The sequence below is a fragment of the Zosterops lateralis genome (genome assembly GCF_965231275.1).
Source record: "Zosterops lateralis genome assembly, chromosome: 17".
Lineage (NCBI taxonomy): Eukaryota > Metazoa > Chordata > Aves > Passeriformes > Zosteropidae > Zosterops > Zosterops lateralis.
The window spans coordinates 7,238,806-7,254,514 of NC_139777.1; the positions used below are offsets into that span (position 1 = coordinate 7,238,806).

The following is a 15,709-nucleotide window of genomic DNA, read 5'->3' on the forward strand; positions in this document are numbered from 1 at the left end:
CAAATCAGCTTTAAAAGCAAAGCCAGCAAGTTCCAGCCTGAGGGCATGTGGCTATGTGAAATCTCAGCTTTTGCTAACAACTGCCCTGCTTTCAAAAAAAAAAAAATTAAATCTTATCCAAAGGGGACTAAAGCCACAAAACAACTTAAAATCATCTCCATATATTTTTAAGAAACAGGAAGGAATACATCTACCTAAAGTTAGTTATTTTTGCATGTTTGGGAGACAGAATGTTTCCTATGCTTCACTACTCCTTGTCATGCCAGCTTATTGGAATTAATTATTTCTCAAACCTCTTGTAACTAATCAAAAGGTCAAGGATTTTATGCGGAACCAGGCTCTGCATACCAAGCTGAAAGGCTTCAGGTGCAGCTACATGAGCATGTCAAATCAGATCAAAGGCACACCTGGGAAGCAAATCTCTCCATCACCTTCACTTACCAGGTCTGATGTGTGTTGCTGAGTGGCCTCCAAGGAGCCAGTTGGGTCCCCTTTTAACAAAACTGGGCTGGAAGATCCATTTCAGAAGCACACCCAATACTCAGCCACAAGTAAGTTTAGCACCACTTGCTTCAAAAGCAAGGACTTCATCACTTACATCAGCTTAATCATCTTTCTTCCCACTCAAGCCACAGTCTAGGTGAAGAATTTAAGTTGAAAACAGAACTCTGAATAATTTTCCAGTGATACTTTTATTTTTAATCTAGAAAATGTTATACTAAGCAGCATTACAGACTGTTTATGAAGTTTGGTCAGCACCCTGTAATGGACAGTATGAGATTTACTCAAATGCACTTCTTAGGTCTTGAAAAATAGTAAAGAAGTTTCCTCCCAAGTGACAGTCACATCTGCATTTTTACCATGGACCTGCAAGTTTCCTTTCTAGGTGAGCCACAAAAGCATCCTGTCAAGTTTCTAGCATGAGCTGGGAGGCAGTAGGCACAAGTTCGTTTTAAGATACATATCTGGAGTTTGATGATTTATTTAAATCATTGTTTTAAAGACGAAGCCTTTCTGGGACAGTAACATTCCCTCATGTGAATTGTGGAGTTTTTCTTAAGGAGACTATGCCTCCTCTGCACCTCATTACTTTCAATTGTATTTTCCCCTAAGGATTCTTTCCTCTCTAGAAAGGAAAGCTTTGTCTGCTTCTCAAAGACAGTTTTGCAAGTGGGGAGGATTCAGCACTTCTGCTCATTCCACTCTTCAGAATGGTTTTCCCTTCATCACTCTGACACACTGATGCTGATCCAATCTCACTATATCAGCCCCCATTTGTTGGGCCAATCTTTCAAGCCATTCCTGTTCTGAAAGGAGGCTCTCAGCAGCAAGCAACTTTGGCTTTTTTTCATATCCCAATCACGCAACACTTCTCTAGAGGGAGACTAAAGATAACAGTGAGTTATCAGGACACAAAGAATTGTACCTTTCACAGCAACAAGAAGAGATGCATCTCCAAACTGAACTGATCTTAAAGATCACAGTGCCAGCCTGGTTTGGGCTGCAGTCATCCTGTGGATCACAACACCTGTGCTGTGCACTCATGCAGACCCAGCATTTCCAAAAGAGGGCTGAGACATTCCATGTTACAAGGCTACGGTGTTAGGCTGAATTGGGGTTTGGGATTACTTCTCTTCTGGTGCACATTATAGATTACCTATCAGAAAGCAGTAATTTTCTGTACTTTTGTGTCCAACAGTTCCCACAGTTCACCTCGTTTCCTTCCCACTAACACTCCAGTTCTGAAGAACGCTCTGTTTTCAAGCCAGCACAAAGCACTGCTGAGCAGCACTCAATCTCGTTATTACAAGCCAAGTATATTTAAAGCAGTCAGATGACTTTACCTGTCAAACACTAAGGATGTCTGAGGAGGACTTGACTAAAGCAGAACAGGCATGTCTCAGAATTGCTCTCCTGGAACACCTTTACTTCAAGAACTGCAGTTTCAGGATTCACACTACCTTATTAGCGTGCCAGATTTTGGCAGCACTGAGATAAACAGCAATGGCACCATGAGTTAGGGAAAGATTTAATGACAAAGAACAAACAGAGCTACGAAGAGCAATCTAAAAATAATCTGGCAGAGCATGGCTAGTAATTGCATGTCTTCTTGCAAGATTTTACTCTGAGGTTTTACCCCAAAGGAGGAAAGGCCAACCACAGCAGCTGTGTTGGAGCCACATGGCAGGGTACCCCTCTCAGAGCTGGTAAGATGAAAGGAAACTCACAACAGAGCAAGAATCAAGAAAGCCATGCAATTTTCATATCAAGTCATGGCACTAATTTTAGCTGGAAATCTTAGCTACATGATGAAGAAAATGCTTTCATTTTGCACACTTGAAAGTACTGAATATCCCTGGAATATTTCATTGGTCACTTGCAAGTTAGCTCCTAGCTCGAATTTGCTGTTGCCATTAAACAGTGACCACAATAATGATATTTTTCTTACTGCATTTGTTGCCAGCCCACGTAGTACTGGTGACCTGCAAACTGTTCAGGGTCACAGGGAGAACTCTCAAGGATCACCAATTCGTTGTTTAAAAAGAACTGTTATTCCCCTCAGATTTACAGTGCTCAGAACAGAGGTACCTGGATCATCTTGTGCTGCACAGTGCTGCCAAAAGTCCAAGCAAGGGCCAGACAGTTCTGGGTACAAGCCAGGCCTAGTAAGTTACCCACTGGAACTTTAATGTGACAATTTTCATTTAGTTGTTCATTTCTTACCAAATAAATCAAGAAATTATTGCCTAATAATGACTTCTCAGTAGCCTTAAGGGATTTATGACAAAAATTTCTAGATGATTCCAATAGATATTTTTCATGGGATGGCATTTGCTCAGAACAGATCTGGTGTATTTCCCAACAGCAGTGATGGGACATGCCAAGTTGCATTTACTATGAGTTACTTTAACTCTGCAGATTGATTCCTAAATGATCCCCACAAAAAAAAAGATACTTACATTAGAATGAGGTAGGCGTCCAGTTTTAAAGGTTCACTAACCATCCTGTTTAAAACCATTAGTTAAGTGCAATTCTTTTCCTCTAAATGAAATATCACTCTAAATGATGCTGCTGAAACTCTGCAAACCAACAGTGTCCATAAACCACCAAACAAGATGTTAAAACTGATAAGCACTATTTATATGAAGCAATGTAACTTTAATAATACCTGTTAGAATAGTCTTGAGAAATATCCTCCAAGCATACAAAATATTGTCATTTTAATGTCCAATCCAACTTTGTTGATGTTTACAATAGCCACAATGGTCAGTGTTATGTGTCTAATGTGATTTAAGTGGACCGAGATACTCCATACCTAAATTTGGATATTATAAAAAAATAGTGGTGATAAATCTAATACATAGCTGTAGACACTAACATTACTCAGCTCTTAAGTATCAGGAAGATTTTTGTTCCTGTGCTTGCCAGTTTTCACAACCTCAAGTTTATTTCCTTATTCTTACTTGCACAAGCTGCTTACTTAAGAAGCACCTTGTTTTCACACAAACTAGAGTCTGAGAAATCACTTACATGTAGAATCCACTCTACAGCTCATTACTTCAAACTTTTCTTCCTCAAGCAAAATAATTCTCATCTGTTGCAGTTAAGTTTTTCTTAGCTCCTTACGCTGAAAATGATACATTGTCAAAGATTTAGTTAAGGCTGGTAAAAAACCTGGTAATTTCATCTTCTATCTTAAAGAGTAATTCTAGCTAAATCTAAGAATTAGTAAGACCTTTAAAGTAGATCCTAAATAAACCATTATAAAATAAAATCTAATCTTTTACGTCACTTCACTGAACTAGTGTAAGTTTACACATGACCTCAGCAATGCAAAAACACTTTGAAATTAGTTTGACTAATCAAAATTAAAACACTGGCTTGCCATGGACACCTCAGAAAATACAGCTTGCAAGAAACAACTTGGAGCAGCCAGGACAGATGGGTGTCCTGGGAACAGGAGGGTGTAAATAAAGACAGCAGTGGGAAGTTAACTGGAGAGGCTTGGGGTTGTTTAAATAATCACCCACTGTTTAAGGACTCGGCACTGAAAGCCAATGGCAATTTGTACAGATCAAAACCCAGTAGGACAGTTTATAATGTAATCTCCACCACTGTTTCCATTTCTACACAAATAGGTGCAATTTAATATTACTAAGGCATCAAGCTGCGTTTTCTGAACTCTGATTCAGAGTCTTTCCTTTAGAGAAATGTTCCTAGTAACATGAAAGTTTTTCACTGAGTTATGTGAAGGAATGTACTGAGATGGAGCAGCACAAGGCCCAGCATTGCAGAGGGAGGTGAGAGTTCAGCACAGCTCATCCTGAGCCACACACAGCATCCACCAGAGGACACAACACTCAAACTGGTAACAAAACTTTGCAACAAAATCCGAAGAACTACTCAGACTCATATTTTTTCTTTTTACATACAGGTGTTCCTTGAGCATGTTGCATCAAAATTAAGAATTTACAACATTCTCCTATCTGCATAGTGCTGAGAAAAATTTTAATTTTCTGAGGTTTTGCTATTACTGAGAACTCGTATTTGATACAAGCTATCTTATTATACAGGGGGAAAAATTGACATTTAGTGTTAAAACACAACAAATTGGGAAAGTTTGCAATTTGTGAATGAGACATTTAGTGTTATTAATACATATTCCTGGAGAAAATTCCCCCAAGAGATTAGTGTAGTCTTCAAAATAATTAACATGGAATCTAGAGAGAACTAATTTGAATTAATTTCTATAATACACAGACTTCTTTAAGACATGAACTAGCTGTTAAGAAGATACTATTTTGATGCTTGTCAGAAGTTAACCATTTTTAAGTTGAATTCATCACTTAGAAGTCCTCAGACATTCATCCATTCAGCACATACACACAAAATCATTTGTCCCACCAAAGGTGGATCACTAAGCCTGGCTATATAACACCTTTCTAAATCTGAAGCAAGCAGAAAATTTGTATGAATTGCAGACTTTAGCACCCAACAATGCTTTATTAACCCTGTTTATTTTCCTTCTTTATAAAAAATGGACTTGAACCTTTTAAAAATCTTCATTTGGCAGTCTACTTTACCTATAGGCAAGTTAAATCATTAGAATGACTTGCACAAAAAAATAAGGCTTATATCACTGAGATAATTTAGAAAATACTTACTGCTTTTTAATGTGCAGAACAGCCAAAGTGACCAGAACACTGAATGACCATCCTTTAGTTTAGAGGACTAAAACATTCTTCAGCCAAATATTACCCAGAGAAATTGTCTTACTGAATATCTCTCTTAACTTTGCTCTTTGAGAATGCAGACTCGGAAGGATGGTTGCCATCCATGAACTGCCAACACAGATCAATTAACCTAAACAGGAGTGGAAATGTCTTGAAGTCATTTAAGCATGCTAAAGTAAGAGGGGAAGAAGAGAGGGTAAAAACATTAAGCAGGAGTCATCAATAACTAATACTAAGACAAATTAAGTCGTTCAGATGCTGCCCTGCCCTTCTGTTCAATGTCTGACAGTGAAATGCAACTCACCCATTTTGCTGCCTTCATCACTTTGCCCCTGCAGACTAAAAATGCATTCCCAAGTAAGAGTTCTCAAAATAAAAAGCAAATCCTTTAAATGAAAATTTAAGTTTATTTTGAAATTTTTAAGTCATTTCTATCAATTTAGACACAGCTTGACATTATCAGATCATTTACAGCGATTCATGGATAAAGATTTGGCTTTTACATTCAAATGTTAAATACTTCAAAATAGCTTTGTCTTGTTATTTCCAAACCAGAAACACTAAAGAGCATTTTATTTTGCCTTTCAACCATCTTTGTTAATTAACAGACTTTTGATATCTGCTGTAGTTGAAGAGGAATGTGCAAAACACCAAAGGAATTATTTTGTTTGAATGAAGTGAGTACCTTAAGTACAGTTCCAGATTTAAGACTCATTCACTGTAGCATCAAAAGACAGTGCTAAGAAGAAAGACGTAATTTATTTTTAAAAAATATTTTTTCCTCACATAGACTGCAGAACCTGATAGTTAAAAGCCTCTTTATGAAGACAAAAAGGTCTTGCTATCCCATGTTAACATCATTCAAGCTTACAGTTTAGCAAGTTTTGTCCAGTTTTCATTATTATTTTGGAAACTATTATAAAATTTCATCTCTATCCTAACACAATCCTTGTATTAGTGTTTAACAACAAAATTCAATTTATCTATCAGACATAATTGTGTTGATTTTATTGCTCACTATAGTTTATTTTCTTACTCTCTAGCACTAATTTGAAATCGGATAAACAAAAAACACTTGCAGGGAAGAGATTTGACCAATTTGCCCATTCTGGCAAGGAGGGTGTCCCTCAGGCATGTGCACCATAATTAACTGTTCCAAAGTGAATTCCAGCCTGCTGCTCTCCAGGAGGGACAGCCTCCCTACCAAACATCTGAGAAGTTCAAAACTCCTCCTGTTTGTAAAAACATGAGCTCCAAAAGCCTGGGGAAAAAAAGGCAAGGGGAATCTCACAGGAAGGTACTCAAACAGCTCAGATTCCTTTGCACACACCTCAGCAGAACAGGCTGCTGTTGCTGCCTTCAGTCAGCAAGCAGCACCGTGGAAGATCTGGGACAACAGGAGGAGCTTTCTGCTAGAATCAAGCATTTGTACTATTAACAAATTTGGGGTGGGGGGGGAAGCACAGATTTTGCTTTGTGAGAGGAAAATGCTTCTCAAATTTAACATAATAAATTTTGTCCCCCACCTTTATTTTCACTGTCTGATGGATCATCAGCAGCAGTGTGCCAGGAATGCTCTTATTGCCTGATTCCAGAAGTCTGCTGCATTTCAAGAAGCACAGGCACATTCCCTGCTCAGGTACACACAGCAGCAGGTGTGAAAGGTCTGTTAGATTACAGTTTAGAAGCCATATAGGAAACACAAATGCAATCCTAATCTTCCCTGCTGACAAAGTCTGTTAACCTGCTTAATCCACAGGAATGATGATATGTAGCTCAATCAAACAAGTGTATTCGTAAGCCTTTACAGTATACAGAAAACTCAGTTCTGTCCCCTGATGCTGTTTTCAAGTTTGTTTTATTCACTCTTTTGGATGACTATAAATAAGTGTTTCCACTATGGAAAAGAAAGTTAGCACAGTACATTTTCAAGACCGGGGAATGAATTTCTCTGAAGACACCTTCCAAAGGGCAAAAGCTTAGAAAAAACAATGTGAATGTTAAATTCAGTTCCATATAAAGTCCCTTGTAAAAATTAAAAAAAAATAACCAACAAAAAAGAAGGGAAAAAAAAATAAAAAAGGAAAAAGAAAAATGTAAAGGAAAAACTGCAAGGCCCAGGATGATTTTATTGCTTTTCTTCAGTTTTTTCCTTGGTCTCTTTCTTCTCAGATTCTCTGCTCTCTTCCTTTACAGAAAGCTCTTCTAGTTTTTCAGCAACTTTATCAGCACTATCATTTTTGTCTGTGCCTGCTAAAAGATTGGTTAGGAAAAGTATTACATACAGGCAGTAATGGATTTTGCTGTTAGAAAGAGTAAAGAAATAGAGGGTGAAGGGGGTGGGGAGAGACAGCTGGAATTGGACAAAAATAAAGATATTTTTCACTGACCACTGGAGTGACTCATTCCATTTCTTTTCCTCTAGTAATTACTTCAGATGTCAGAATTCAAGAAACACCACTCATATACATTAATCACTATACAAGGGCTTAATCACAGGGACCGAGGAATGTGTAACATCTGGCCTGCTGTGCTGCTACCAATAAAGTATCCAGACAAGTCCTTAGCTTCTTCTCATCCTAACCAAAAAAAGGCAAAGTCAAGTTCCCCAGTTTGAAATTGGGGCATAGGAATTCCTATGACTGGAAAACTCCAATCTAAATATCTTGAAGAATGCTGACTGCAGACCACTGGTAGTCTGTACTTAAGAAAGATAGAAATGTTTGCTTTATTTATTTGTGAGATACCTTGTCACAAAGGCAATTCTAAAGGGAGGTGCAATAATCTATTAGAGACTTGTGAACAACCTCACACACTAATAACTATAGAAAACATTAAATATTATACTTGCATGAATATACATTTGTGAAATTTGAGAAAGGGACCTGGAAGGAAGAAAGAGCATTTGGTTGCAGTGTTCACAATTCATTTGATTATTATAAGCCACAAATATTTCCTTGGCAGCCTCTCCAAAGCAGCCATGTCCCAACAGCAACTGTAACAGCCTTCCACAGCGAGGAAGGCCATCGTCACTCCTGTGAGCTCTTACTCTCGCAGACAGAAAAGCACCTGAACTGAAGGCTGCAGTTCAGCACAGAGTGAGTCTGCTGGAACACAACACTCCAGGGCACTGTAACCACTCACACAGCTCAGAAATGTGGCACCAAGTACACTGAGACTGTCTTACCTTTCTTTGCTGTCTTGCCTACTTCGTTCCTGCATTCTTCAAATTTTGCCTTGAATTTCTGTGCATCTGTTTCAGTGAAGATAAAAAAGTTTTCATTACTTTTATCACCTCACAACACTGAATACTTCTAATCTTGAAGAAAGATACCCCAGGAGAAGCTTTGTGTAAACAAAATTTGTAGGGACTTATGAAGTAATCTAGATCATACAAGATGCAAAATTCTTCAATCACATCTTTGTGAAAAAGCAATTCATCTTCTTCAGCAAGTTTACTAAAACAGCTTATTTTGCAAAATACTCAAAATGTAATGCCAGCAGGAGCTATTTTGTGGTTATTGCAACTCCCAGCTGTCTGTAGCCTAAAGGAATAGGAATATGATGTCAGAGACTGCTAATACAACTATCTGTATGCAAAAGACTGAAGATTAGCTTTGAACTGCTATCCTTGTCAGCTATGTTACACCCTAAAAGTCTTCCACAACCTGACCATAACTGGGAGTTCTTAGCATCAGCAAAGGAAGATAATGCCTGTTTCACCAGTACAGCATTCAGACTCTGTAACTGAGGGATATTCCTCACTGTAAGAGCCAACAATGCATAATCTTCATTATGTTCTGGTCTAAGCCACCACTCGATTCAACAACCATTCCAAGCAGCTGATTAAATTCTAATAATGTCTCTACACATGTAACACAAGCAACAAAGGACTGGGCAAGGAGCTTCCTGACACCAGAATGACCAAGGTGGTACTAGCCTGGTATCCCAGGCTCGTCTGGCTGACCACAGGAGGTCACTGTTGCCCCACAGGAATTCTGAAGGCGCTTTGTAACTTGTCCAGAAAGTATTTCGATGCCTTTTCAAGCATCTCAAACAGGAGAGACACCTGAAGGACAAACTTGTATCATCTGCTTAGTCAGTACTGCAAAAGGCCAAACAGGAAGAAAGGACTAGTCCCTCAAGACAGAACATTCAATAAGCTGAACAGCCTCTGCCAGAAAGAGGGAAAGACTTTTCAGAGATGAGCAAATAGTTACCCTTTCATTTCCTACTTGATCATGAAGCAAGCACTAAGCAGGTGGACCAGAAAGGTTTATTTGGCTAAACAAAATGACATTGGAGAATTAAGGCAAAGGAAAAAGGCAAGATATACTAAATTCTTTCTTGATGTAGTCATATCCATCAAGTGTTAAAATATACAACCACTTTATGATCCATCTAGTATGTAAGGAGAAAAGGAGCATACCACACTAAACCTGTCTGGCAAATTGTAAGGCAAGAAATGCAACACTTTTTCATTTTGCTTCTTTAAAAAAAAAACCAAACCAACAGCAAAACAAAATAAATCCCCTCTGCCTCCAAACACTTCTTTGATTTAATCCTAACTGATCTATTACTAGAGTTACTTTGCTGGAACTCAGTGTAGTCACTCCAGAAAAACCCACCAACTAGTATGATGGGTCTGACTAGCACTTTTTACTGAGGGTTCCATTTAATCAAAACAAAGAAGATACTACATACTTCATTAAAAAAATAGAAAAACCAACCCAGATGCTCTGCTAATGCAGACAGACCAGAAAACTAGATCAGGATTTCCTTGTTTCTAATGCAAAAATCTAAATTTAACTACAGCTGAGTACCTGAATTACATGAAAGTAAGTTGTATGCAAGTCTCTTAACTGCCTTTAGTTTTATTCTAATTGGCATTACACTTACATGAAGTGACTTAGGTTAAAAAAGTGCCTAGGGCAGAAACTATACAAATAATACTGCAGACCTAATTACTACACTGTTTGTCAACAGATATGGCTAAGTGATTAACAGACTTCTCTCAGATAAAAAAATTAATTAGCTAACACTACCATACAGGGGTGAGATACAGCTCTAACAATGGTTTACAGCAGCATTTAGACAAGCAGGGTAACACAGCAGTTTACAATCAGTGTAAGTTCAGTGCCAGTCCACTCACTCTCTGCGTTTAGAAATCGGATTGCCAGAAGTTCAGGCTTGGGGCTTTCATCTGCAAAGTCAGCATGTGTGTTCCAGACCCATGCCCTGTCGCTCCCAGCATTAGGCTTCAGCTCCATTAAGGGTGTGACTGAAAGAAAAGCATTAAAAGATGTACAGAGCACAATAGCAAATGTTTTCCACACCAGCCTCCATAAATCTCAGCGACAACGGGCTGCTGGTTACGTAAAGCACTTGACATGGAATTACTTTGGGATAAATACAACACAGGGGTGTTCATATATATTTTTCCTTACACTGACAAATAAAATTATGCAAGGCCATTACCGTGTGAGAGAATGCTGGATTCACTACTGTTGGGAAAAAGAGTTAGAACTAATTTTTGCTTCAAACAGATGACTGTGATACCAAGAGATGCAGTCACTGAGCACAGCTCTGAAGTACAGGCAAATGATTTAGGAGGAAAAGGCATCCAGACAGACAAACAACACTCCTTCTTCTGCACACCAAAACTACTACCAAAATTAATTTTAAAAAGCACTATTCCTTCAATTAGTCATCAGGTTAATTACCTCACCCCATCAGTTTAAAGCTGTACTACAAGATATTACAGAATTCTGCAGTGCTGCAAAGTGTACAGTGTCTTTTCAATCTGCTTGTTCCCTCACAGAAAATGGGGCCCTGTCCCTCCAAGACACTACAATTACCTCACCTGACTGACTGGACAAGTTGAAATGTTACTTCCCACAGTACCTTAAGACTTTTTACATTACAGACATGCAAAGTGTAAGCAGGGCTTTTTTTCCTCCTTGGGCCCTGTCTAGTTCAGGAGAAATCTCAAGAGTCTACTCCCTTCCCTGCATTTTTAACATCTAGAGATCAAATACATTTTGCTCCATTTAATGCTTGGCAAAAATGAAGACAGTTCTTTTGTCTGACTGTGAGTCAGCATAAATTCAATAAACAAATCTACATGGAGATCAGCTTTTCCAGGAAAAAAAAAAACAACTACTAAACAAATTTTGACATGAATATTATAAATTCATCAATTCTGTTTTGCTATGTGCAACATATGTCTCCCTAAACAAAAAGTTTATTCCTGCTGGTTGGTGGCATTCTTGAGGTTTGCTTTAAGCTACTTCTTATTTCAACTTATTAAATGTAGTTTAACTCCACGGAACACTATAGACTCCTCATATAAAAATCTGAGTGTCACCAAATTGGTCCACTTCTTGTAAATTGTGCTGACTTTCAAGTCTGTCTTGCTCTTTCATGTTTTGGGGTTTTTTTTTTTAATTCAAGGAGGATTCTTTCTTGAATGAGTCAGCCCAATATAACATGTTCATTTCAGTTTATTTCACAAGCAGAGAGAGGCAGACTCAGATTTGCTTGGCACCTCAGTCTTTGTTTTCTGATGGTTGAGGATTAGTTTTGGAAATTCAAACATTTAGCTCAAAGTAGTAAATTATTACATCATGATTTTTCTCACTCTTTTACAAAAGCAAGCCAGCATACATTAAATTCTTATTCCAAACAGTATTAAGGCCTACATGTTCTACACTCTATTAATCATTAAAATAAAGCACACACACACAGAGGAAGCAATCATATAATGCCTTTTTATCACAGCTAAATTTTAAAGCGACTTTAGTCTTACAGCACTATCAGAGTCTGTAGGAAAAGACCTCCAGCTTCTGTCCATTAATTAAAAAAAAAAACAAACAACCTCATGGTTTTTGATGCCTGAAATCTTGTATGGAGAGCAAGAGACAACCATACTTAAATCCTACAAGCTTATTTTTCAAATCAAGAATAAGTATAGCAATGTATAACATACTGTAATGGTTTGCACAGATTTTTAGGGTTTTATCCCTCCTCATGAGGAGGCGAATTGTTCCCTTCTCCTTGTGCTTCAGGAGTTTCACATCACCAGTTCCTCGCTCTTTCCATTCCGGAAGGTCATTCTCAGATGCAAACCGGAAAAGCTTTGCTCGCCTTGGAGAACAGAAAATTTAATTAGCCTGCATGTATTAAATAATTATTATTAGAGCATAATTAGCTTGCATGTATCAAAACATTTATTAAAACATCACACCTGAGTGAACAGCACAGTTCTGTTTAAAAGCCACACACAAGAAGAAAACAATTCCTTTAATAAGATCCCTTGTTTTACTTCAATATACATATTCGGAAACCGATATGATAAATTAAAATCTAATAATAAAATATTAGGAATTATATAATAACTGTACTAAAATTCAGCAGGTTTTGGACACTCTTATGGGATGATAAACATATTTAGTGCAGGCAACCTTTTAAATTCTAATAGGTAGCTAATTAACAGGCTTTGCTATAGTTAGAGTTCACCACACTGTCAGAAATTGACCATCAATTTAGTTATTATCAGAATCTGTACAAGGAAAACTCAAATCTCTTTTCCAGATGAGCAATACCGTTCTGTGATTAAGTAAAAGCAGAATTTTTTAAACCTATTTAAAGCAAAGCACATCAGGGATCAAATTCAAAATGCTTCCTAAGCCTTTAGACTACATTTTTCTTCAGGCAGATCAAGTCCTCCTGATCTGACAATAAGCATAACCTAAGGACAAACTGTGTTGAAGACAACAGACAGAAACTGCCACAAATGCCCCAATACTGTACTGCAGCTGTTGCTTTTATTATTATTTCAGTACCTTGTACATCACCCTTCACCCAGGGATGCATGGCAGCAACACCACATGCACCACACTCCCTTCCTCCCAAACTTGTTTCACATTCTGTGATCACAATTTCAATATTTATTACCTAAATTGTTGTCTTTTTTTAATGCAAGCAATGCTAAATCCAGATTTGTACTATCAGCTCCCTTCTATGGTTCTAGACTTCATGTTTTTTGGGCCCACATCAATCACCCCCCAGTCAATTTCTGCCACCACAGTGCAGACCAACCAAGTCAGATTACCCCTTTTTACAGAGACTGCTGCAATTCATGCAGCTTTTTATAAACAGTGCCAAGTTAAAGCCTAATGAACATTCAGATAACAGTGAGAAATACTTTACTCACATCTTAAAGAGTTCTTCCTCATCCTCTTCCAGAGTTTTTATTTCTTGCTCTGGAAGGGACACTATGGGTTCAAACTGAGGATCATGGTTAGAATCATCTGCATTTTCAGTAGAAGTATCATGCTCCTCATGTGCTTCCTGAGGAGAAAAGAAAACACACACTTGCTATGTGCCCAAATCCTGAAGTGCACACATCTGTCTTTAAAACATTTATGACTTTTCAGCAACTCGATCTTAGTAACTGAAATACCCCATAACAGTAAAGAAATATGATTATAGCTGAAAAGAAATTATTTTTAAGTTAACGTATATTTACACTAAGAAACAAGAAGCTGCTCATGCAGTGCAAGGTGTTTTAATCCTACCACTCATGAATTGTGCAGAGGCTTGGCCTTGGAGTAATAGCTCTTGGTTATGGAAAAATAATTTCTTCAACAAATGTTATGTGTTTTATGCTAATAAAACCCTGCTATTTCTTAGTGCCTAATGACCCATTGTTAATGGGGAAAATTAGGAAAAACCCACAGGACATCCACCTAACGCAGCTTAAGGGACACACTGCATCCTGAGTTCATCATTCTGACTTATGTATTAGAATCACCCACAGTCAACACAGTCAAAGATATCTGTAATGAGCTGTAATACTCATTAAATAATTTAGGGTTCTTGCTAATTCTCCTCAAAGAACTTTAAGTGAAAGGTAAATGGCCAAAATAATACTTTCTATTTAAGTTGTTTAGGAATCTGTCAGAGCGTTCATTAAGCATAAGAATGTTTTTTACTATGTGACTAGTAGGTAAATGATAAACATCTCTAGTACTTCATACATATGGACTACCAAGAATCACTCAGCACACAAGCCTAGGAGGGAGATTCATATGCAAGTTTAACAAAGCCACAGAACAGCTATCTCAGGTCAAGGGAACTGATTTGGGGTGGTTTTTTTTGGTTTTTTTTGTTTTTTTTTTTTTGTTGCTGCTTGAGTAACAGAAAGGAAAAACATAGAAGACATTTAAATAATATTTTTACTTTACAAATGGAAGAGTCCACTCTTACAGGCTCTATTCACAATGTCCTTTACAGAGCAGGTATACACCGTGAGTGCATAAAGCAACAGAAGTAAAGCAGTGTGTTTTTACTAAATAGTAAACAAAAGAAAAGAGGGGGCAAGGGAAAATTGGGTAAAAAATGGTGCAAAATAAAATCTAGTTGTATCGATAACGTCACACAAGCTATCGCCAGTTTTATGTCCCCAGTGTTCCAGCATGGAAAAAGAAAAAAGCGAGAAAGGTGTTACTTCACATCTGTTCCCAAAAAACAGGAAAGAAACGTTAGCCAAAGTTTTATACATTGTATCCATGTGTGTAAGGAGCACATCCCGCATGGCAATTCATCATCCGTTCCGCGCCTGAGCAATTCATTACACGGACCACGAGAAACACACGATTCCCGGCAGCAGACGGGAGCCCGCGGTCCCCGTCACCCCGGCCCGGTCCCCGTTACCCCGGCCCGGTCCCCGTTACCCCGGCCCGGTCCCGCCCCGCCGCCACACGGAGCACGTGGGCAACCGCTGCGGCACGAGGGTCCGGCCGGGGCCCGGGGAGGGGCGGGAGCGGGGAGAAGAAAGGAGGGAAACGGGCAGAAGAATTACCCTGAAGATCCCGGGTCACTCGGGCTCCCTCATGCTCAGGGGAACGGCCAAGGCGGGCGGAGGGCCCGGCCCGAGCGGCCACACGTGCCCGGAGCGGGCGCAAACCCCCGGCCCCGCGGCGCGGCCCCTCCGGCCCCCGGCAAGGCCCAGCGTCCGTCCGTCCCCCCCCAGGGCCCTGCCCGACCTCGGCTCCCCCCGCCCGCGCCCCACCTGTTCCCGTTCCTCTCCCCCCCGGCCCTGTGTGCCGCCCTCTCCCCCGCGCTGTTCCCGGCCCCGGCGCGCTGTCCCCTCACCGCCGTGTCCGCCATGGCCCGGCCGCCGCGCTTTGCTCCGCTCGCCGCTTCCTGCCGCGCGCCCCGCCCGCCTTTACCTCATTCCCGCAGCCCGCGCCGCGCCGCCGCAGGGCCCGATGGGAACCGCCCGCTCCCCTCAGCCCCGCGCCCCGCCCCCGGCGCGGACAGAGCGCCGCCCGCCCCGGCCCCGTCACCGATCCCCCCCCATGGGTCCCCGGAACCGGCCCCGGTACCGGCCCCGCCACCGAGCCCCGGTACCGACCCCCGGCGCGGCCCCTCCCGCCCCCCGAGAAACGTTTTTGTTGTCCCGTTTCCCA

General features: G+C 39.9%; 1 protein-coding gene across 1 annotated transcript; it reads right to left on the minus strand.

Annotated features, from left to right (window-relative positions):
* Window positions 1-5,621: 5,621 nt before the first annotated feature.
* RANBP1 (RAN binding protein 1) lies at window positions 5,622-15,490 on the minus strand. Its single transcript, XM_083874027.1, has 6 exons — window positions 15,393-15,490; window positions 13,450-13,586; window positions 12,223-12,380; window positions 10,387-10,515; window positions 8,422-8,487; window positions 5,622-7,487 (listed from the first exon to the last, which is right to left on the minus strand). Exons 1-6 carry the CDS (start codon window positions 15,405-15,407, stop codon window positions 7,363-7,365), a joined length of 630 nt encoding a protein of 209 aa, XP_083730153.1. The 5' UTR covers window positions 15,408-15,490; the 3' UTR covers window positions 5,622-7,362.
* Between the last annotated feature and the right edge of the window lie 219 nt (window positions 15,491-15,709).